Source organism: Argentina anserina, chromosome 4 (assembly GCF_933775445.1).
Source record: "Argentina anserina chromosome 4, drPotAnse1.1, whole genome shotgun sequence".
NCBI classification, from domain to species: Eukaryota; Viridiplantae; Streptophyta; class Magnoliopsida; order Rosales; family Rosaceae; genus Argentina; species Argentina anserina.
The window spans coordinates 5,818,594-5,843,983 of record NC_065875.1 but is presented as its reverse complement, the minus strand read 5'-3'; the positions used below and the strand labels follow the sequence as shown (position 1 = coordinate 5,843,983).

General features: G+C 35.1%; 2 protein-coding genes across 2 annotated transcripts; both read left to right on the top strand.

The window, feature by feature from the left end:
• The first annotated feature begins 8,405 nt into the window (after positions 1–8,405).
• Positions 8,406–10,460, top strand: LOC126791110 (uncharacterized). The gene is made up of 2 exons (XM_050517514.1): positions 8,406–8,768; positions 10,104–10,460. Exon 1 carries the CDS (start codon positions 8,484–8,486, stop codon positions 8,751–8,753), a length of 270 nt encoding a protein of 89 aa, XP_050373471.1. The 5' UTR covers positions 8,406–8,483; the 3' UTR covers positions 8,754–8,768; positions 10,104–10,460.
• Positions 10,461–12,596: 2,136 nt separating this feature from the next.
• On the top strand, positions 12,597–18,110 carry LOC126790687 (pathogenesis-related homeodomain protein). Its single transcript, XM_050517020.1, has 11 exons — positions 12,597–12,954; positions 13,657–14,199; positions 14,316–14,481; positions 14,759–14,882; positions 14,979–15,091; positions 15,182–15,454; positions 15,965–16,195; positions 16,296–16,385; positions 16,693–16,743; positions 16,938–17,189; positions 17,686–18,110. Exons 2-11 carry the CDS (start codon positions 13,679–13,681, stop codon positions 17,965–17,967), a joined length of 2,103 nt encoding a protein of 700 aa, XP_050372977.1. The 5' UTR covers positions 12,597–12,954; positions 13,657–13,678; the 3' UTR covers positions 17,968–18,110.
• Positions 18,111–25,390: the final 7,280 nt, after the last annotated feature.

The following is a 25,390-nucleotide window of genomic DNA, read 5'->3' as shown; positions in this document are numbered from 1 at the left end:
ATTCTGACCATGCCGCATTAAGATATTTGATAACTAAAAAAGATGCTAAGCCCAGGTTGATCCGGTGGATACTGTTGATTCAAGAATTTGACCTTGAGATTCGAGATAAGAAGGGAAGTGAGAATGTGGTGGCTGATCATTTGAGTAGGATCGTGCGAGATGAGGAAAGAGAGCCACTACGTGAGACTTTCCCAGATGAGCAACTCTTTGGGATGGAGGTAAGTGTGCCTTGGTATGCAGACATTGTCAATTATTTAGTTACTAAGACTTTTCCTAGTACACTTTCGCATGCTAATAAGGCTAAATTGAAGAAAATGGCTAGACATTATATGTGGGATGAACCGTATTTATGGAAACAATGTAGTGATCAAGTCATTAGGAGATGTGTCCCAGAAAATGAGCATAGGTCAATTCTTAACTTTTGTCATAATGAGGCATGTGGAGGTCATTTTGGGCCTCGTAGAACAGCTTTGAAGGTGTTTGAATGTGGATTTTATTGGCCTACTATTTTTAAAGATGCATACATGTTTTGTGTTTCTTGTGATAAGTGTCAACGGACAGGTAAGATTGGTCCAAGAGATCAAATGCCCCTTACTCCTATTATTACTGTCGAAATTTTTGATGTGTGGGGTATAGATTTCATGGGTCCATTTCCTTCATCTAGAGGATTCGTGTATATCTTATTGGCTGTTGATTATGTGTCAAAGTGGGTGGAGGCAAAGTCTACCAAGTTTAATGATTCAAAAGTGGTTGCAGGTTTCTTGAGAACTAACATATTTTGCAGGTTTGGAGTACCACGTGTTTTGATAAGTGATGGAGGTTCTCATTTCTGCAACCGGACAATTGAGGCATTGCTCAAGAAGTATGGAGTAACCCACAAAGTTTCGACACCATATCATCCTCAGACAAGTGGCATGGCAGAAGTGTCTAACAGAGAAATCAAGAGAATTCTGGAGAAAACTGTAGGTCCAACAAGGAAGGATTGGAGTGATCGGTTGGATGATGCATTATGGGCCTACATGACCGCGTACAAGACACCTATTGGGATGTCACCATTCAGATTGGTGTATGGGAAGGCATGTCACCTTCCAGTGGAGTTAGAGCACAGAGCATGGTGGGCGGTGAAGAAGTTCAACATGAACTTGGATGAAGCAGGTCTACATCGAAAGTTGCAGCTCAATGAGCTTGAGGAGATTAGGAATGAGGCTTACGATGCTTCGTGGATTTACAAGGAGAAAACCCGTGCTTACCATGACAAAATGATTAGAGGAAAGAAGTTCCAAGTGGGCCAGAAAGTTCTGTTATTCCATTCGAGACTTATGTTATTTCCAGGGAAACTTCGTTCGCGTTGGGTTGGCCCATTTCTTGTTACTAACGTGTTTGCTCATGGTGCAGTTGAGATTAAAAGTGATACAACAGGGAAGACATTCAAGGTGAATGGGCATCGACTTAAGCCCTACTATGAGCCATTTGAGGAGCACACGTATGAGGAGACAATTGTGAGAGATGCGCCTAACGGAGAATGAACATGAGAGAGTCTAGGCTGAGAGACTATAAAACTCAAGCGCTGCATGGGAGGCAACTCATTTCAACCATATCTGTGGAGGAGTCGTCTACGGGAGTTTGAATTTTCTAATCCCTTCACTCTTATGGTTGAATTGTATATGTGTTGATATGTGATCTTATTCTATGCTTGTGAATTACATTCTTACTATTGAGCTTACATTGAGGACAATGTAATTTTCTAAGTGTGGGGTAGGGTTGCAAGTTCATTGATTGTTTGTGTCATGATAAAAAAAATCCAAAAAAAAAAAATATTGCTTTATTGAGTCTTAGGATGCCCCTAAAGTCTAGGATGATTATGTCTCTAAAATACATAGATGATGGTTTTGCATTTCATACGAATTGAATTGTAAGTTTCATTGATGATGTGGATTTGGTATGAACATGTGAGATTTGGATTGATTGATTATGACATACATGTTTTGGGTTAGTTTAAAGTCCATAACAACCTGTGAGTTTTTGAGCTTATATGTACTTTTTTTTTTCATGAGATGTAATTTGAAATTTCCTGATTATTCATGAACCTCATTATTCTTTGCATATTCAATAACTATGTGTCATAGCTTTTAATGGACTCTAGAATTTACTAGAACTCACTTTTGTGATTGTTGAAACATTTAAGTCATAAAATGCTCTGATTTTGAAAATGATTTATGGATCATTTCTAGGAATACCACCACTTTAGCCAAACAACCATGTATCCCTATATGTGCCTTGTTTGGGACCCCTTAGTTGAACCACATTTGAGCCTACATTGAGCCTTTTCTTCATCACCTATGTTATCACCATGCTTAGTATAGTTACCTCTACCTTGTCCTATAGATTTGGCAGAATTCTTATTGAGATGATGTTGTGATGATACATGAAATAAGTGTGGGGTGGAAAACATTTGAAAAAAAAAAATCAACAAGCTTTTAAGCAAGCATTGCTGAAAAAAAAAACAAGAAAAAGAAAGAAAAAAAGATAATGATGAACTCGGCAAGAAAAGAAAAAAAAATGTTATGTTGTCTTTCATTTGTGATTTGGAGTTGAGTTGTAATTGAAGGTCTAAAAATTTTTACTTGACCTTTGTCCATGTTCACTTTGTGGTTAGAATGATGATTGTGCTCAACTTGTTATATTCGGCCCCTGATGGTGTGTGGTGTCATAAGGATGATGTTTACTCTGCTAAGTCTATAGGATTACCTTTGTGATTCCTTGATATTCCATGCCTTTAGCTACACCTAAACATTTACCTTATCTAATGATCCTAATGATTCTTAAAATGAGCAAATCTTGGTTTGTGGAGATGATCACAAGAGTTGAGCATATGGTTTTGGTCCATTTCTGCACTTAGTTGTTAAATGAGGTTTTCCTATGTTATTCACAAAGTGCTTTCATTTGTTGAAATATGCAAGTTATTTGATGCCTTAATATCCTTTCTCTTGCATATACTTATGTGTGAATGATAACCATGAATCTGAGTGAAAAGAAGAGAGTATGCCTTGTGAGGAGGATTGAATTGACTAAACATGTTAAATGTTTATTGTCTCGTATCTGACTTATTCATACTATGAAGCATGTTTATGAAACTTGGAATTTATGTGTTTACATTCAAATGCTTAAACTTGAAAACTATGTGTTTTGAGATTCTGAGACAATCATTTAGGGGCAATAGTGTATCATTTAGTTTTATTTTGCTAAGGGACTAGCAAAAGACAAGTGTGGGGTAGTTGATAGGAGCATTTTGTGCGACGTTCTTAACATGTTTTTACCTCAATTTGTACTTTGCTTAGCCCTTATTATTGTACTATTGAGTCATTGAGTCGTAGTAAGAGTCTTGGGCGGTATTGGATGTATTTTTGTGCTTACATGAGTTAAAAACGCATAATTGGTCTAGAGTCCTAGTTTGACTAGGAATCCTTGTTAGGTTTTGAAACTAATTATCTCTTACTTATGATTTTATTTTCTTATTTTCAGATTGGATTGAAGAGATAATTAAAAAAAAAAGATGGAGCCAAGTCATGCAACAATTAAATAGAAGATGATCATTAAAGGCATAAAACATGGCATGTTTTAGGGAATAAAACATGGCATGTTTTAGGGATTAAAGCATGCCATGTTTTAGGGAATACAACTTTCCATGTTTTAGGGATTAAAGCATGACATTATTATAGGAAGAAAGAAGCAATTTAAAACCCTCCATCTTTCCTCTATATATACATGGTTTCACCTCTCAAATATCATCACTTCTCATTTGCATTCAAGAGCCAAACCTCTACCAAAATACTACCTCAAACATCCTTTACCAAAACAGCAAGCCATTCTCCCCATATACAAATTCCATCTCCACCGAAATCACCATTGAAGACACACCTCCAAGGTTCCTACAACGTGTGATTTTCGCAACTCTTCCCCACGGGTTTGTTCGTTTTTGATTTTTTACAATACTTTGTCTATGAAGATTGTAGTATGATGTTTGTGTGGGATTATTGTTTTGTATTAAGAATCAAAATTTTCAGATTGTTGTATTGGATTTTTGGTTCTTTACCAAATTAATGGTTTCCTATAATTAATGAGTTTGTATTTCTATTGTTGTGTTCCAATCATCTTTCTCATACTTTTAGATAATTTTCAGATATGTGCATATGAATTTAGTGCTTGGATGTAGTCCCTAAGATTGTGTTTGAGTGCTAGATTCATCAACCATATTGACACAAATCGAATCATGCCCTAAGTAGGTTCGGTTTGTGTTGATTAAAAGTGGTAAAAATTATGGAAATTTGCATGTAAAACCATGGTGGGTGACGCCATACATGAAACATGTCTCCAACAAAGATTTGGTGCTTAAATGTAATTGAATTTGATTTATACTCTAAGTGTTATTGAATTTGATTGCATGCAAATTTAGATTAGGCCCTAAGTCAATCTAAATGTTAATTGAAATCTTGCATGATTAGATGATCCCCTAAGGCTCTAATTGTATTGGTGTCTAAAAAGTATGTAATTGGTTGAATTAGAATGCATGATAGGTTCGAACTTGTAATTATGTGGTGTAATGGTAAATTTGGTTTAAGTTTGTTAAAGAGAAGTCGATCATGTAAATAATAATTTAGGTTTTATTTTAGTAGTTAATAATCAATCTCAAACCCCCCATTATTTGTTAACACTAAAAGTTTAGAGTTCCCTTCAATTCCCCGGAAAGAACGATCCCTGCTTATTCTATACTAACGATGATGTTTTACAGGGTTTATTATAGACGTTTTAACAAAACGCTCTATCATTGTACTTAACGAAGATCTTAGTAGTATCATTACCAGTTACCTGAGTAAATACATGGAAGTTACATTGATAACTACCTTGGTAACTGTATTGATATTGAGTAACTTTCTCAGAACATGTTTTAGTAACTATATTGGTAACTGTATTGATATTGATTTAACCAGCTAGATGGCCAGTTACATGGTTAGAGTGTGTTATTGTTGCGGTGCAGCGAGATGTTGTAGATAGTTACTTGAGTAGTTGCATGGTAGTTACAGTAGTAGTTACATAATTAATTATTTGAGTATTGATATGGCCAGTTTAGTTACATGATTAGTTATTTTAGTATTCATATGGCCAGTTTAGTTACTTGAGTAGTTATATGGTAGTTATTGAAATAGTTGCATTATTAGTTATTTGAGTATTTACATGGCCAGTTTGAATAGTTACATAGTATTTATGTGAATGGTTAAATATTCAGTTACATACAATAGTGTTTCCATTAAGTAACTATTTTGTAACTTTGTGGATATTAGTTTTTTGTAGGTGCGATGTTGGGAGATACAACATAGTAGCGGAAACATCGACATCATTTTCAAGACACCCATTTTGCAGTGATTTTCATGGAGCAGAGTGCACTTGAAAACTTAGATTTTAACAATTAACCAATTTACATGTATATTTTGTTAGGTTCTTATAATGTTACTTCAAGTGGCTAGTTTGCGAATTACATAGAAGTTATGTGGCAATTAGTCATGTAACTGGCAATGTAACTACCTAACTAGTCAAGTAATTAACTATATATGTAACTAAATTACTCAAGTAACTTCTCATGTAATTACTCAAATTTCTATGCACTACTGATGTAACTTCATGTAATTGAATATTTACAGGGTGCCCAGTCTTTTAATTACTCAAGCACTGTAACAATTGTATGTCGTAACCATGTCACTAGGCCATGACCAAGTAACTGGTTATATAACAGACCATGTAACTACTCAAATACTAGCTATGTAACTACCAAACTATCTAGTCAAGTAATTACTCATGTAACTGAATTACGTACTTAGGTAATTGGTCGTGTAACTACTTGTGTAATTGCTCGTGTAACTAATCAAGTAACTTGACTAGTTCGTTAACTGATCATGTAACTACTCGGGTAACATGACATGTAACTATCGAAGTAACTAATCATCGGTAGTGTGACAGTTAGTGTGACCATAAACCCTAAACTTTAATATTAAACCCAAAACGCTAAAGAGTTTAGGGTCTAAGATTTAGCAAGCTAAATCCTAAACCCTAAATGTTAAACATTGTTATGTGCTGCTTCATTTTGAAATGAAGAAGAGGAAGTATGAGATTGATGCTGTCACTTATACTACTCAGGTTCATGGATTTAGTGTTGACGATAGAACTATCCAATTGTTCAAGTAACTATTAATGTAACTATATTACTCAAGTAATTTCTCATGCAACTACTCAGGTAATTGGGCAATATGTATGTAATGATCTTGTAAATGTTGAAATTATTGGCCATGTAACTGATTATTTGCAGAGTATAACGAGTCTTATAATTAGTCAAACATCGCAACATGTGGACCATTTACATAGGCAACAGAGTGACCATGCTAGTTACTCAATACCAGCAAAGTTATTAACGTAGTTATCATATAGTTACATAGAAAGTTACCAAGACAATAACTGAATGTCAATATAGGTGTCGAGACCGTTACTTAATGCCAATATAGTTACCAGAGTAATAATCACATAACTACTCAGATAACTAATCATGACTAGTTTGAGACAGTTTCTTAATCCCTATACAGTTATCAGAACAATTACTTAATGTCAATATAGTTACCAAGATAGTTACTTAATATCAATACAGTTACCAGAACAGTTACTAAAGTAACTACTATGTTACTACTCAAGTAACTGGTCATGTAACTACGTAAGTAACTAATTATGTAATCGACCACGTAACTACTTAAGTAACTCGCAACTCACAACGTCTAGAAGTCTAGAATAGTTACAGAAGTGACTATCATATAACTTCTAAAGTAACTAGTCATGCGACTACTCAAACTAGTTAGGTAACTACGCAAGTAAACGATCATGTAATCAACCATGTTAATGTTACTATTTTAAGTATGCTAACTACTTAAGTAATTCGCAATGTGACTAATCAAGTAACTTGTGATGTAACTACGTACTAAAGTAACTGATCATAAAGTTGAAACTATTCAAGTAAATGGCAATGTAGCTGCTGATGAAACAAGTAACTACTCAATTAACTCATCAAGTAACTAAAAGTTGCATTTTTATTGCAACTAAATATACATTATCAAATGAGTGAACTGATTAGATGAAACATAAAACCAAAAGCTAACCAAGCAAGAAACAAGTCAAATATGATAGTTACACAACCAGATAGTTACAACGATACTCAAATAATGAACATGATAGTTAGTTAGTCACAATGATAGTGTGTCTATAATTGTATCGATATTGAGTAACTGTCCAGTTAATTGTGTTGATAACTATCTGGTGTTCATATTAGTATTAAGTAACTGTGTGAGTAACTAAATATCGATGTAAGACTTATAATGCGTAAAATATTTAGATGAACTAGCACACCTTTCCAGCCCCAACGACCACATTTTTCACCCGTTGGCAACACCTCCTCTCACCTTCTTCTAGGGCATTTCGTCGAACACCTTGTGTGCAACTTCATCAACTTGGTCTCCACAAAGGGATTTACTTTATCAACCACGTCGGTGCTCCATCCATCTGAATTAAATGGAATTGATATTGATACACCATTGAAGTATGCTATTTCGGGCTAGTTTTTGCGCTTCGGAGCCAATCATTGGGTGAATGCATAAGATATCAAAGTATGGAGATATATTTGAGGAGGAAAGACGTAGAGAACTCCTTGACATAGAAGACATCGATGCAGAGGGCCTTGTAGTGGAGGTGCTGGAGAGTGAGGGAGAAGACAACGTGGGCGGCAGAGTTGATGGAGGTGGGGAGGAGCATGACGTGGGGGTGTTGCTCACAAAGGTCGTGGGGTCGGAGAAGAAGGAGAAGTTGAGGTCCACGGTAGATGCATCAGCTATCGTTGGTCTTGTTTCATCTCTCTATTCTTTTGGGTTTAGTTTGAGAGAAATATGAGTATGGATCAAAGTTTAGCAATGGAGGGTATAATGGTAACGAAAAAAAAAATCTTTTTATCATTTCTTATAAAAGAAAAGACAATTTTATTATGAACAACTTCTAATCAAGTTTTTTTTAATCAAGTGATAAATAATAGTATTTTTTAACATTTTAATTTTGAAAATATCTATTTTCAATAATTTCTTCTAATATTTTTCAATTAATCATAACACCCCTAATAATTTATTGTCAGTAGAAATAAGTTCACAGTTTTTTTGGGTGCTCGCTTTTTACTTTATAGTAGTAGCGGTACTAATCTCTATTAATTTAAGGTAATTTATCCAATGGAATTTCTCTCGTGATTAACAAAGTGATCCACATTGACAAGGCCCAATGTTTCTATCAGTGTGAAGGCCCAAATTTCCCGAATACAAAACTGTCAGTGGATCTCTCACGGCGACTCTGGCTCTCACCTCTCAAATCTCTCTCCCATCATTTTCTAGGGTTAGGGTTTCCAAGGCAAAATGGCGCAGAAGTTGTACAACCAGATCAAGGGGTTGAAGGTGAAGGAGCTTCCCAGCTACTTGAAGCCGATGATGAGCGCCGATTACGTGAAGAAGGCAGTCGGGAAAGGCCTGGACAACTACCACGCCAAGTACATCCAGACCAGCTCCGTCGATCCTCTCCTCCACGTCTGCTTCGGCGGCATGGTCTTCTCTTACCTCGTCGCTCTCCCCGAGGAGCGCCGCCACCTCGAGCACGCCCAGCACGCCAAGGAACACGCCGGCCACTAATCCCCGTACATTTCGGTAATATTTCATCTGAGGCGGTGTGTTTGTTAATTTTGTGTATCCAGATTGTTATTTGTTAGATTTATATTTGTCGTCGATTTGTGCATTTACTTGTTGGTGATCTTCTGTGGATTGGTTGAGTGGAATTTTAGTTTAGTTTATGTGATTTCTAGTGTTGGAAGTGGAATCAGGATTGGACGTTTTATGCTGTTCTTATTTTCAAAGTTGAGACTGATAATTGCTTGGTACTAGACTTTGTATGCAAAGTAGCAAGTTTACACTTAAAGTAGATAAAAAGATGGAAATTATTACCTACAGCGGTTATAAGTTTCACCTTAGGCCCTCACTTCATCCCTACGGTGCCCTGCTCTCACTTGCTGTCTCAATGTCCTTAAATTCAAGCTTCCCACTTGGTGTTTTAATTCAAAACTTTCGACTAAGATTGCTGTGTTCCCAGCACTTTATTTGCACCTAGTATCATTCTTCGTAGCAAACAAAAGCAGTACGATTAATCCATCAACTCATCCTCATCCAATGTCTGGTGCTCCTGGTCCCTGACCTCATGAACAAGTTCACAATCACTACTATTGGTACGTTTGTGAGGAATGACTCTTGTTCTGGTCTATGATTTTCTCATTCAATGCGGTGGTAAACAGGGGAGTTTAATATTGTGTTTTCTTTTCTAAATTATACGATCATATCTTTAAAAAATGGTCACGTACCTTTCACATTACCATTTTAGCTGAAATTTGATTTGAGTTGATGGTGTGGACGTTTTAATTTTCATGAGTGATAGTTATGAGGATGAGCAAATAAAAAAGTGGACAGACTGGTCTCTAAGATGAATGAATAATGCTTCAAAATCTGGCCTATATATCTTGTCTAAATTTTTTCCCCACACCCTTTTTTATGGTAGATAGTTCCATCTTTCATCAACCATATGTGTCTCTAACTATGTACTTGATCAGAGTTAGTTGGTTTATTGGCTTCTTTCACTTTTTTTTTTGTGCAAAGACATTTAAATGAGGACCAAACATCCGTTTCAGATCTTTGGAATACAAATATAGTTGTTCACAGGCACACACATATTGTACATACTTGTGTGCGGCCTACCAGGTTTCTTTTTCATGAGCACTACATTCTCACGAACTCTGGTTATGCTTATTCTACAATGTTATACTATGCTAGAAATTTTGCTACTTGTTATGTTGAACTCCCTCTATATTTATGATTTTTATATAGTGCCAAATGTTGTAATGCGTTACTCAGAGTATTCTTCTGCTCTCTTTAAACCTCTTAGTTTAGTTTGCCCTTTTTGCTCTTGGAAATAATGTTCACTTATAAATTTTGCAGGTTAATGAGGCGGTTTGGGTGCTGTTCATCGTATCATTGTGATACAATAAATTCACTTGGACATTGGGTATCATACCATTTACTTGTGTAATTTGACTATTAAAGGGGCGGTTACCAGGAATAAGCAACCTTTGTCATTTAATTTGTTCTGTTACTGGTTTTGCTATTGTCATTCGACTGTTGTGCTGCCTCCTAAATGTGTGGGAGAATTTAATCCTATGCAGTATTTCACTGGGTGTTGATGCTGCCCCTTTCATTTGCTAACTTGAGTCATGAGTGAGATCCAGTTTTAAATCAGGCATTCCTTTTAAATCTAGAATTCTGGAAACCTGTATGGATATGGCAATGTATTCATGGCGTGTGCGTTTTTTACTTGGTTTTGACACTACTATTCATAATACTGCTTTTGCAAAATGCCATATTGTGCACTATCATGGATTCATGGGGTATACAGGTGACAATGACTGAAAAGTTCTTGGGGCACCATCTGAGTAAGTTAGGCTTTGATGGAATTAAGCGAACAAACCTCTTGTATTTCATGAGTCAGAAGTTGGGAGATACTGAATCCAAGGAAATTGGGTACATGAAGTTAACTTCATCCATTCAAAAGTTTGGACGCAAGAGAAGACATCAGAATTCTCGGTGTTTTGGAGTTTGGACAAGTTGTTATATAAAGATCACGCTTACAGTTCACTGCAAATTATTGGTGCCAAAACCCTCTCCTCTCGGTTAGTAAGCCCCCCCTATGAATTCAGTTTTCGACCCTAAGTATTCCCGCCGAGCACACTAAATTTTTGCAGTTTTAAGTGGGAAGGTAATCCTCACTATTATGATTTGGTGGTATCAGGGAGTTGATTGCAGTCAATGTGATTATTATTTGGTAAGGGATTATAAGATATGCAGGTTTAACTACACATCAAGCTAGTGTCTATGATATATGCTCTTCCTATAAGGTTTAAGTAATTTGTATTTTCATGATCATCCATGTCTTAACATGTAACATGAATAAGAGTCTTCTCCTATCGTTCTTGGAGCAGCAGTTTGATAACATGAATACAAGCTTGAATGGTAAGATATTTTTCCTTACACATATTTTCCCTACAAATTTCCAGAACCCTTAATTTTTCCCATATTGAAATCATTTCACACTTTACAAAGCCATCTAAAATCAATTCGACCATTAAGAATTCGGAGTCCATTGTGTTTTGGAAGAGAAAAACAGATCTATTGAAGATCAATGAAGATAGTTATAATCATAGGTAAGCAGGGGCGGATTCAGCCCATGTGAGATTACAGTTCAGAAAAAAAAAAATCAAACCCTCTATTAAAAAAATAATTAAACCAATCGATTGTACAAAAGTCTCTCTCACTCTCTCTCATACGTATTTCTTCTGTTTTTCAGCTCTTCCCTCTATTCGACTACTTTTTTTTAAATCATTGAAGCCCGTCACCACCATGATTCTATTAAAAAAAAGAACTAAACCAATCGATTAGACGAAGTCTCTTTCACTCTCTCTCAGACGTATTTCTTATGTTCTTCAGCTCTTCACTCTACTCGACTACTTTTCTTTTAAATCATTGGAGCCCGTCACCACCACTCCCTGCTGCCGCGTTGCCAAAGGCCCGACCGCCCGAAGTTATCTCTGCTCTCATCTACACTTCTACCGTTCTACTGTAGAACGACATGTTTAATTGACCTTTAATTATATGAACTTCATACACTCTATGTTGTAAACCTGAAATTTTTTTTTTTGCCTTCGGCCAAAGTTATAGTTCACTTCATAAAATCCCATGTCCGCCCATGAAATTAGCCCAGGTGACATTTCAATCCTGGATCCGCCACTGTAGGTAAGCACGTCTAAGATAATCCTAGGTGCTTGCGAAAGCTACATAGAACTAAAATGTGAATCAAAACCTATATCTGCTAGTCGATGTGTGACTCCATTACAAACTCTAGGACAATGCTGCAATTTAACATTTGTAAGATGCTTCCATGTTTGCTGAATATCATCAACCGGGCCACCATTGGCCAATAGACAATAATCTCCAGTCATTATGACTTCACTGATAGCCTCCGTAGAGTCACTCTCCACAAGGACGTGGTGGAAATTCAAAGTGCGTAGAATATCTAAAACTTCTGTATTGGCCATAATTTCCCACTCCTCCTTTGGTATGATTGGGAAGACATGCAGCATCGACATTAAGTTTATATGCATACGGCTGAGAAGGTGGCTGGTCTACCTCGGCATGGACTCAACTTTTATTTGCTTGCCATCTAAGTTGAGAAGTCGAGTATATATATACGATAATTTGATATATATATATATATATATGTGTGTGTGTGTGTGTGTGAAATTATGCTTATGGCCGAATCGTGTCACAACTCACACTAGAATGGTGAATGGTGAATGGTGGTGGGTTTGTAACACTTTTAGCTTGTATGTAAAATCTAAAGCAGCCCCGTTAATCCACACGCCGGATTTAGACTTATTTTCAATCAAGTTCCAAACTAAAACCTCAAACCTGTTCTGTCTTCCCCATCAATCAAGTTCCAAACTTGCTCCACCATTATTATTTGATCATTCATTCCCAAGCAAATGATAAAAGGCCAGCTTTATTAGGGTGCAGCTTCGGGAAGACCATAATCGACGGTGAAGCATTGACCTGAGACTCAGAGAGCATCGTTTAGAAGAAGAAACAAGAAGCCCAAAAGCCAGAGTTTTCAAATTTTGAAACTCTATGAGCAATTAATCCGAAACCCATCAAGAACTCGTTGCTCTTGTTTACATAAGCATGTATTTGTAAGCAGCTCCAAGAGTCGGGAGTTTGCAGATCTCTAATCTCTGCAAAGGTGAGAGCTTTCAATTCTTTAATAGCTTCACCATTCTTAAAAGTCCTTGTGCTTTTGCTTTTAAATTCAATGTTGGTTGTTTTGCTGTCGATTTTCTTCTGGGTATTTTCTGAATGTGCCTTGTTGTGATCACAAACTTGTTGTAGTGGTTGGTTGATTATTGGGTCATCATCATCTTCATCATTCATCAGTGAGATCTTCAATGTCATAACCCAATGCCATACTTTAGTATTGATTAGTAATAGCAATACTGTCGAACTTTTGTTATTGAAGTTGTGAACGATCATTTGCTTACATTCCTTACTGGTTTATGATCTCAATTTTTTGCACAATGAGAAACATAAGGCCACTTTGCTTACCATTTATCTTTCTTTTCAAAGAAGAGTTCTTCTTTATGATAATACGCATTTCAATGCATCAATATGCACTGTGGAAGTTGGAGTGATTGTTGTAGCTGGTTTCATTAATACTTTTGATCTGTTGTTCATGTATTCAGTGCCACACTGCTGACTTGTGAAGCTGCACTTTATTGACTCACGGAGTTTTTTCCGAAAAATGTCAATTCATAGCCAAAGTGTGTGGAATGTGTTTATGCCAACAATTATAAACCATACTATTTACTGTCATGTGTCGGCCCTTTTCTTTTCTTTTTTCTTTGGTTCTTTACATCCATACTAAGCCATTTTTTCGGGGAATTTCCAGTTTTAAAACATTGGTTAGCAAAATGCACGATCTTGGGAAGAAATCATCTGTTCAGGAGTCTGGAAAATCTCGTTACTCAACTCCTCTGTCAAAGCTATTATCATCACCTAAGTTTAAGAAAGGCAGCAAAGTTTCCCATGTGAAAAAGGTAAAACCAAAATCCAAAACGACTATTGCTTCATCCTTTTTGAAGAGAAGAAATGCCGACTCATCAAGGAAGGGAACAAAGAGTAAGGACACAAGTAAGAAATTGACAAGTAGAAAAGGACTGCATAATGCACGTGATGAAAATAATGCAAACAAGTCATCTTCATTGAAGCTTCAGAATGACAAGGTCTCAATGAATGGCTCCAATCAGAAAGGGGAAAATGCTGATGGAGAAACCAGAATTAGAAAAAGAAGAAAGACGAAACGTAAAAAGAATAAAGTGGATCTTGATGAAACTGCTCGCTTGCAGAGAAGGACAAGGTACCTGCTAATTAAAATAAAGTTGGAGCAGAACCTGATTGATGCTTATTCTGGTGAAGGTTGGAAGGGTCAGAGGTAAAAAGAAGAATTTTACTTCTACACATATTATGATGTCAAGTGATGCTTTGAATTATATGATCAATGGGATATCAATTGTTCTAATCTAATTTTCTTTTAATATTTCACTCCAGTAGAGAAAAGATTAAGCCAGAAAAAGAACTACAGAGAGCCGAGAATCAAATTTTGAAGTGCAAGCTTAGAATCCGAGATGCTATTCATCAGCTACATTCACTAAGTTCAGTGGGAAGCATTGCAGACTCTGTCATTGATCCAGATGGATCTGTTTTTCATGAGCATGTAAGTATATGCGTCACTGCCCTCAAATTTTGGATTTTTTTTTTGTAATGTTTTTTAAGTGCTAGTGTTATGCAACCTCCAGCTAATCTTGAGACAAGTTTTTGACTAATGTCTGATTTTCAGACAGTTTTTATACATAAACCCACTAATGAAGTGGTTTTGCTTGTTGGTCTTTTATACTGTAATATTCTGTTTGACACTGTTATTAAAGTGATTTTAATCATTTTATTTCTAGTTTTAGGCTTGTTATTGATGTCCCAGTTCTATTACTGTTTAGATATTCTGTGCAAAGTGCAAGTTGAACGAAGCTTTCCCTGATAATGATATTGTACTGTGTGATGGGACGTGCAATGCTGCATTCCACCAAAAATGTCTTGATCCTCCCCTGGATACTGAAAATAGTAAGTTTTCAGTCGTCTAAACTTGTTACAGACCTCTTGGTGACAATTCAATAACCTTCCTTATAAATTTACTTAAGTTAAATTCACAATCTCTAGTTCCTCGAGGAGATCAAGGCTGGTTTTGCAAATTTTGTGAGTGTAAAATGGAAATACTAGAGGTAGTCAACGCTCATCTTGGGACCTGCTTTTCCATGGATAGTACTTGGCAGGTTAGTGAGTGTCTGAATCATCTGGAAATTTCAACTTTCTTACACTTTGTGTTTTATTATCTTGTGTAACTAAGGCTATTCGCATGATAGGACGTTTTCAAAGAGGAAGCTGCTTTCCCTGATGGTGGGAATTTATTACTAAATCCAGATGAAGAATGGCCTTCAGATGAGTCGGATGACGATGATTATAACCCAGATAGAAATGTAAACAGTTGTAGCGTCAGCAGGGAAGGTAGTGATGACAATGCATCAGATGATGAATTGTCAACTGACGCCAGCGTAGGTTCTGATGAATCTACTGATGGAGATATTGTTTCTGGCCGAAGACAGAGAAGCAGTGTTGATTATAAGAAATTATATGATGTGAGCATGCATAATTCTTGGCTTGTTCTCTAAGAAGGAAATTTAAAAGGCAAATAAATATAAAATAAAGCTCAATCTGGAATTAAAAGTACAAAACAAAAATAAGTTCTGTAAAAGTTTCAGAAAACGCCACTTCTAATTATAATTAAACATCAAATTACTTTTCCCATTGTGCCTTTAACTTCAGCTGGTGCCCTCATTTGGTTCCAGTACGAGTATTATTCTAAATTCCAAGAAAGCAAATTAATGTGCAAACTGAAATCTTGTGTCTTGTTCTCTACTCTTGTCAATTGCTTGTGGTTACATTGTATGTAATTGCCTTTGGATGCTTGGCATATTATTTTTAGCTTCTTGAATTGAGCATGTCATAGCATAATATTAGGATATGAATCTCGCTTGGTCTATAATAAAATGTTTTGTGTGTTATGGGTATTTGGTACAGTTCCTCACTTGGTACTCCTGTATGAGGTGAAAGTCATAAATTCACTGTGTAATGTTATTTTTTTAAAGGAAATGTTTGGAAAAGATGGTCCTGTGTTGGAACAAGTTAGTGATGATGAAGACTGGGGTCCTGGTAAAAGGAAGCGACGAGAAAAAGAATCTGATGCTGCCAGCACTCTTATGACTCTGTATGAGAGTGAGAGAAATCCAGGTCCTGTCCCTACAGAAGTGAAAAGTAAACGAACTACTGATAAACAAGGCAGAAGGTCATGTTTCCGGATTCCTCCCAGTGCTATTGAGGTAATTACCTCAACGCTATCAGGAAGAGTTGTCTATAAGTTTTAAAAGTATTTGATTTATCCTCCTTTATACTGAAATTCTGATGTTGTTATTTTTCCAGAAGCTTCGCCAAGTTTTTTCGGAAAATGAACTTCCTCCTAAAGCTGTCAAGGATAATCTTTCCAAAGAGTTGGGTCTTGATCCTGAGAAGGTAATGGTCGCTGGTGTCCTATCAATTGCCTGGGCCTTCTTGAATGTTTTTCTACTTTTTTGTTTTGCTTGGTCTTATGTATTGCAAGGTCGGATATAGCAAAAATTAATTTAGTAGACACACATTTATCATGCTGTCAAAGACGAATTGGTTTTATTTTTACTTATTTTGAAATATTGGAATGAACCTCAAGAATAGCTAAATGCTTAGACAATAGTTTTCTACCATATGATATGACGTTCCAGCATTTGAGTATTTTCTTGCAATTCCCATCTTTTCTGATACTTCTTGAGTTGATATGTTCCAGGTCAGTAAATGGTTCAAGAACACACGCTACCTGGCTCTTAAAACCAGAAAGGTAAGCTAGTAGCCGTACTTTTGTTCATCCATTCATCTTCGATTCTACTTTTGCTCATTTTTCTTCAATCATTGGTTTTTGTATCATATTGGCCATTTAGCCTTTATTTTGTGTTGTAATAGAGCATTTCCTTTTTAATACACTGTTTAGTTGGAACCTCTGTACTATATATTGATGAGGCTTATGCACAACAGGCAAAGGGAATTAAAGATCTTCACACTTCTTCTTCCGAAATGAACAAGGAATCCAGATATGAAAATGTGACAGGAAAAGCTGCTGATCTCGTGGAATCTGATTCTGATGACACCTCAGCTAAAACTGTGGTCCATTCCCCAAGGAATATTAAGAAGTCTTTCTGGAGAAAGCATCCAAAGTCATTAAGTAGCCCTCTGAAGAAAAATCAACAGAAAGGATCTTCATGTTTGTCACCTGCAAAGAGCAACAAGGTCTTGGCCTTTTACAATTGATAATATTTCCAAATATTCTTGGATCGTTGGTATTATGATCATTTGCATTAGTTTTATGTAGTCTATCATCCTTGGTATGTTATATCGAAGTGATTCTTCTTGTGCAGTATGTGCTTTGTTTAATTAGCTATTGATCTAATCTAAATCCTTGCTCGTTAGTGCTTTGAGTTTTGAAAATCTTGGTATCACCGTTCACATCTCTCCTAATAGATTCCAACTGAGTTGTAACATTCCTAGTATTTGTTTTTGTTAATCACATATGATTCTAAAATCAATGTGATCACTCAATGGCTTTATCTTACCTCATACAAACCAGAGATCTTCCATCAATTTATTTTATGTTGTTATTCTGTTAGTATTGGGTAGTAAAACTCTGACCCAAGTTCATTTTTATTTAGTTGCTCGAGCCTAATTATGTTGTGCTACAGTTGGGTTACTAAAGAGTTGACTGCTGTGTTTGTTTTCATTCATATAGGATGTTGGCATGGAATTGAGTGATGATGTGAGCTTAAAGAAGCTTTGGAAAGGAAGAACAAAGGAGAAGCGAGTCAACATTATTGCTGGAAGTGGAGGTGAGTCTCAAGTTGCAGAACTGGAAATGGAGAGACTATGTAAAGTCCAAGTTAGGCTAGATAATATGAGACAGAAATTACAAAGGTTTCAAACAGCCAAGGCAAAGAAATTGAAAAACCCTCCATTGCATGAACAGACAGTCATTTATGTTCCAATAGCAGAACTAAAAGGTTTGACATTCTGAAATGTTCTGGATTTTCATATAGCATTCTACAGATAAGAGCAGTCATATATAATTGTTTTTCTGATGCTCAATGCCTCTTTGCTCATCTTAGAATAATACAATGTCTTTCTCCGAGTTGAAAATGGTCAATTCTAGAATAGCAGATACTGAATACACAACCACATTCCCAATCTATAAACCATGCAGCCAATAAATACTTAAACCCAGAAAAGAGAAGGTTTGGATATATGAAACTGAGATTGCATGTTTTGGTTGTTATTCAATTATAGGTCTTGAAAACGTGACTCATTAACCAGGTTGAATTTGTATGTCTAATTTGTGCCGTAGAAAATTGAAATATTGAAATTGTGGTTCGGTATAAATTGACTCTAGTAGAAGTGATGTGCCCGAGGGTAACTTGGCATCTACACCCCGTTTGTTGTGTTGCACTTCAAAATTGGTATATCAGTACCTGTTATAGACAGAATGCCAACATATGAACATGTAAGTTCATAAAAAGTTGGATATCCATTAAACACTGATAAAAGCAAGTCATGATTCAATAAGATTCATGAAAATTGGATATTGATAAAGATAGTAATTCAGATTTGTTGAAGGAAAAAAACCATTAGTGTCTTTGTTAAAGTAAATAACGGAATCAGTTAATGACGTTTATGGTCAACGAACGTAACAGATCAATCACCATTATGTAGCCTTAATTACTATTGTAATTACAATTTATTTCTATTGTAATTCTGATTCCTATATAAAGGGGAGTATCAATGAAATGAGTAAACCATTCTATTTTCCCTACAACACGTTATCAACACTTGCTTTACATCTGCGTTTTTAGCCAAAAGAGAAAAAAGCAGCAGAAAATCGTTTTCGTACCGGACACCCAGATTATTGATCTGGAAACTGTCCTCCGATTTGCATTGATTGGGTTGCCTTTTCCGGCAACCCCAGCCTTCTCCGCCATCGTCTTCATTCACCAGACCCGATCTAGTTCCAATCTGCAAAAGAGGTTTTTACCTCTTCTGGTAATTCAGTGAATTGGTAAAAGAGAGGCACGCACAGTAATTTTGCCTCAAGATTAAAAGTGGTTTAACCCCAGATATTTATTTCCTGTAATCTAATTTTACTTTCACTGATTTTATATATGATTAACGTAATTAATCATACATTTTTTTCTTCATTTTGATGACATTTAATTGCACGATGAATATGATCGAATGAGGAGAGTTACTTCGCAACGTAGATTCGCGGAAATAAGATGATTTTACCTTTAGTAATTCAAATTTTCTCTCTAACGGTAAAAAATCAAAAGTAATTATTTTATTATTTCATCGATCAATGAATCATATTTACTATTCACTATTATTGATCTACAATTTAGCAATTTTAGTGTGTAAATGGCAAATCAGAAATCCATTTTACATTCATTATATAAGCTAAATTAAAATCAAATGCAATTTCATTACATATGATTAAAGTGACTATTCATGTAAATATTGTTGTTTTTTGCATCTGATTTATTCATAACTATGTGACGAGCAACATGAAATCATGAGATCAAGAATCGCTTAAATATGCAGTTTATTTGGCAAACAGACAAATAAGATATAAATTAGTATTGTCGGTTTTATTGCATTTCATTCATATAAATGAAATTATATATGTTACGTGAGAAAGTAGTCTCTAAATATTGTGACATGTTATATGCTATGCAAATTTAAATTTAATTGCTTAGCATATAATTGCATCGTAATGTTATGATTTACATTTTACGCATTATATTTATACGTGGTCTTTGGCACGAGTAGAATAATTGCCTTAGCCTTGTATATTATGTAACCATGTTACATGCTATGCTTATTATTAAAATTTAATTAATTAGCATGTTATTAAATCATGATGCTATGATTTAAATTTTTAAGCATTATATATTTTTGGACATGGTCATTGGCATGTATCATGAATACGATAATTGCCTAAGTTTTGTAAATTACTTAACCATGTTAAATGATATACTCTATTTGCTGCATATGTTATGTTTATATAATTTTTATAATTATGTTATTTAGTATATTATATGAGCATTTCCATGATAACGAAAATTTAATGAGAATTTTATAATTCAAAAATAAAGAGAGGACACACATATTCTTCTGATAAAGTATTTTCATGAAGCATCGAAAAATACGACCATTACAATTCTTGGTCTTGCAATCCGATTTGTATTTCTTGGAAATTAATTAAATTGTATATCCTAACTGTGATAAAGAAACTTCATAAAGCTCCAAAGTGGACATAATGTATTTTGGTATGTTTAATTTTCGTGTAAGTCTATTTAGAATTTTAGACTGCGAAACTAATTAGTCTGGTACTCTATCTATAGTTGGTTAAACCAGCACAACATGATTTTCATATATTGGAATCTGAATAATTTGAGTATCAACCTCCCCTACAAGCCAACCAGGCTCAACCATGATCGAATTATGCAAACATTTTTTCCTTCACGTAACTTGAAAAGCATACTTAAAATCTTGAATGACAAAAAAATGTCTCTCAGGACAAAAAAAAATTTCTTAGAACGAACTATGGATAATAAAGAAGTAATAACCCTAAAGCAATGAGCAAATATTATGAACATGTAGGTTCATATAAATCGATCAATGGCATTTGATAATAACTATCAATATACCGTTTGATAAATGCATAGGGGATATGACATGATTAATGAAATGTCAATTTACAAAATGAGTATAGAATAATGAGAGTACTGCAATTTAAAAAAGTATATTCAATATCAAACTACAAGGAGAAAACTCCTCAATTTTAGGAGCGATACAAATCTAGGTCAATTCAAAAATGTTTCAGACTTCAATTACAGTATGACATTAATTTTCCAAGATATCATTATAATAACTATTATATATGCCAAAATTTCATTAAACTTTGGTATTGAAGTACATTTGGATTGGACAAAATCTTGATGCAATCGTTGATACACAACCAAGGTTATGACTTTTTCTCAAGGAAATAATGAGAATATTCGAATATTAATCGAGATATACGTGGTTCGATTTTTAATATTTTGACTTTGCGAAGTACCGCATAAAGTAAAGCAACTTCACAAAATAATAACATGACTTGAATAACTGAATGAAAGAAATACATCATGTGATCCCCACAGTAGTAGTACTGAAAAATAATAGTACTATATCCGTGGATATATATAATAATATCAATAATGATCGCTAATGTATAATCCTTCGGGATTCAAAATGTACATGCATTATGAGATGGTGATATCGTTTTACGATTCTATCAAATTACTCTAAAGAATTTGGGTTTATATTCAATTTTCATGTCTTAACTATATACGTCATTGGAACGTTATGTAACAAGAGCCAACAAGAGACAATCGGACCCTCATACGGTTTAAATATTTTTATGTCAACGACTATTTCATGTGAAAAGAATTAGTGAGATTATAATTGACTTCATTTGCATTATCTCTAATGATTGCAGATGTAATCGACAATTAGAGAAGTTCATAAGTTCATTTAGCAAGTATATAAGAAATTGCTTAACGAATCCAACAACGTCAAAAGAAATTGACCTTCGGGATTTTGACATATTTGGGCTTTAACATGATTTACTGAGATACACAGGTCATGATATGTGTGTCAATATATTAGAGAAGTTACACCAAGACACTCACATTTTGGATAAATAGAAGCCAGAACAAAAGAAACAAAGAACTGTGAAAATCCTTAAAATATAATTTTATGGAGGAATTGAAGATGTGATTTCATTCTCATATTTCGTTGTTCCCCTAACACGGAACCGTGAAATGTTTGATGCACAAGTATATGCACTAACACCATATTATGCTTCTTATATCCATTGTGATTAGGTATATAAAGCTAATCATTCAAATCTTATCGATCTCTTAAAGAAATTTGGATTGAGATCATCCTATGCAAATGAAATGTATCATCACTATGTTCAAGGATTGCATCCAATGAAAATTATGTGGATTAATTCAACCAATTTGTGGACACTTTAAATAATTTATGGTGTTGGTTGATGTGTCGACACGCTAGTAACGTGTCATCACACTATTCACTACAAAAACTAATGTTACTTATACTAGTTATAGACCCACTTGGTCTCACGGAAAATGACTAAAGTACTAGTCTTGATATTGGTAAATGATAATGCGCACCAATCTTTCTGTTTAGGGTAATGTACTTTTTGCATACACAACTTATTACTCACTAGTTCTTGGCTATCACCTTAATCATTGTCAAAGGAATTACAATCCATAATATCGAAGGATCGAAATACTTGCGCTCGCTAGGATTGACATGGATCTACAATCCTTGAGCTAAACATTAACCTACATGCCAAATTGCGACGTCACATCGCATAATGGTGAAGCCAATTAATGTGAATAAGTGTTCTTATTGGAAACGAGCATCCAGATAGTCCGTTATATTGCAACCTTGACAAGCAATCTATATTTCTGCTAAACATGCGGAATATCACTTTGATGAGATAGTCTTCTCGTCGTTAGAGGGAGATAAGAACAAAGAATGTTCAAGTGAAACGACAGGAATTGTCGTGGTTTGTCCCCATTGTGTCTCATCTTGATCCCCACTATTGCACAAAGTGATTAGATCACAGATATTAGCTGCAAATATGGTTGCAAGGTTCAATGTCCTAAGAAGAGGACATGACGCCACCCAAAAGGAATTGGGCATTGCATTGCCACCATAAAGTGGCATAAATGGTGTCATAGGTTGTGGCTCTCCAAGGAAGAGTGAGAGACCACCTTATGTTCGATATATACTCGATTAAAGGAAGAAATCGAGTTTGGCACAATTAGATCCACTGATCCATAATCTCAAATCCGCCTCATAAGAATTTCCTGGATTTTGGTTATCACTAGGGGACGCCTATGATGTTAGAACAAATCCTTGCAAATACAGAGATCTCTACAAATACAAACCACATGAGGATGTAGGATATTGAGTCTTGATATCGAACCATAGTTCATTGAGGAATACTAACATAGTAATTTTGGCGTAATAGAAAGAAGCGATCTAGCATGAACTAAGGTTCACTAACAAAGAGATAGGTATTTGGGCAGGCGAAGCCGACACTGCAAGTGTAAACCCTATCATATATCTTTGTTAGGATGCGTATGAGAATTAAGAGTATAGACTCACCTTATGGCGCAAGGTCTCTCACTAAACACACTGGAATCGACTACGAGAAAATATTCATTCATTTGTAATGGACCATAATGAGATATTCTCATAATGGATGTCATTGCACTCCACTACTTTATCAGTTTAGTAGTTTTCTGAAAAATTGACAAATGCAGCTTATGAATGGTCAAATATGGTATCTCTATGAGATCGAAATTAAGAGATATAAATGAAAGTCGTAGAACAGACTTTATCCATCCAACAAATGATTCTAGACCATGTAGCATTACAAAAGGAATTGAAACGTTCACGAAGTAAGATACTTGATTATGAATAGGGATCATATGTGTTATTTTATTGCATATTCAATATAGATTTGTAGAGTCTTTTGATGAACTAAAAAGATGTCGCCATTATAAATCCTAAGTCGAGAATGAAAAAGATCATTGGGAAGACACAGTCTCAAAATGGATCTTGAGGACTGTAATATTGATGATTAAACCATCAATCATCTTTAAGCACTCTAAAGGTTAAAAGTGAGGCTTATATAGCTCCCATGATCAGTCGATGTCTTTAAAGATATATCCGTTTTTTGTCTAATTGAAAGATGACGAATAAGTGTTGGGAAATGAGATTCCCTATACAAGTGCAAAGATGCATTATTGCACTTAAACACAATATGAAAGACTCGACCTCTCATTCGTTGTATAGCTCTGCGCCCACACAACAACAATACCTAAAAGTCTAGGCTTATTTAGTCCCTATACAAAAAAGAAAATACGACATGATAAGGATGAACACTATCTACGTTGTCGCTAGATATGCTTAAAGTAAATATGAAAAAGTTATCAAAGCTCCCACGATTAATGTAAAGATCATGGGGAGGTGCAGACATCAGGAGGAGTCTAGCACATATATTTTAATCTCAAATGTCATATGTGTGCTGTGCTCTTTTCCCCTTCGACTAAGGTTTTATTTTCTCCTATTGAGTTTTTGTTACTTGGCAAAGTTTTTAATGAGGCAACATCTTATGTACCATTATATCTTCAACTCGTCACAAGTGGGAGTGTTGAAGGAAAAATATCATTAGTGTGCCTTTGTTAAAATAAATAACGGAATGAGTTAATGACGTTTATGGTCAACGGACGTAACAGATCAATCACCATTATGCAGTCTTAATTACTATTATAATTACTATTTATTTCTATTGTAATTCTGACTCCTATATAAAGGAGAGTTTCAATGAAATGAGTAGACCATTCATTTTTCCTACAACAAGATTATAATTCTATGGAATTTTAATTATCTTGTGTTGGATGATCAATTGGCTCCTATCAGAGTTGGTCGAGCTTTGTGTCTTTAAAAGTGGGCTCAAATTGTTTTGTAACGGGTAGATTATAATTTAGTTGTTACGTACCCCGCCAGTGTTTTTATATTGTTTTCAATCTGAACTCTGAAGCAGTTCTAAAACAATCAACTTCTACTTTTACTTTTAAGAAGAAGCTTCTAGTTTGAAAAAGAATCAGAAGCAAAGGATACAGAGATCTGTTAATTCAAGATAGAAGAATTTTATTCAAGACTAATTCACGATGATCTAATGATCGATACATTATGGTGAGGATACATAAATCGCTAAGTTAACTTTTCCATGCAATCATCATATTGTTTGGTATTGAAATCAAACATGCAGATTTGAGTCATATGACCATATACCCTTACATTCCACCAACAGTTACCACATACATCTCTATCCCTGCTTTCCTTTTTCTTTTCTTTTTTATTGGATGGGTAGTGCGGCTGTAATATCTCTAAATTCAGAACAATAAAATTTCGAATTAGTGAATGCTAACACTTTGATATAACTTCAATAAATGAAATTACGTTACAGCAGCTGAATATCTTTTCCAAATTTAACAACACACTTAGATTACAAACGGTAACAACACGTAATTACACGAGTGTAAGTTATACAGTAGTCGACTCTCACAAGTCCTCACCAAAATAAGAAAATGAACAGAAGCAAAAACAACACCATGTTGTTAGGCTGCTCACTCATTTCACCTCTACTACTGTGAAGTACCTGCAGTGTTACCCCTGCACCAATAATGGTACATTATGATTGTAAACACAAACCTGGTCAGCTATAAAGTTGGTATAAGTAAGCTAAAAGAACTACTCAAGGATAATGTAACATATTTCTAAACTCAGAAATATATATAAAA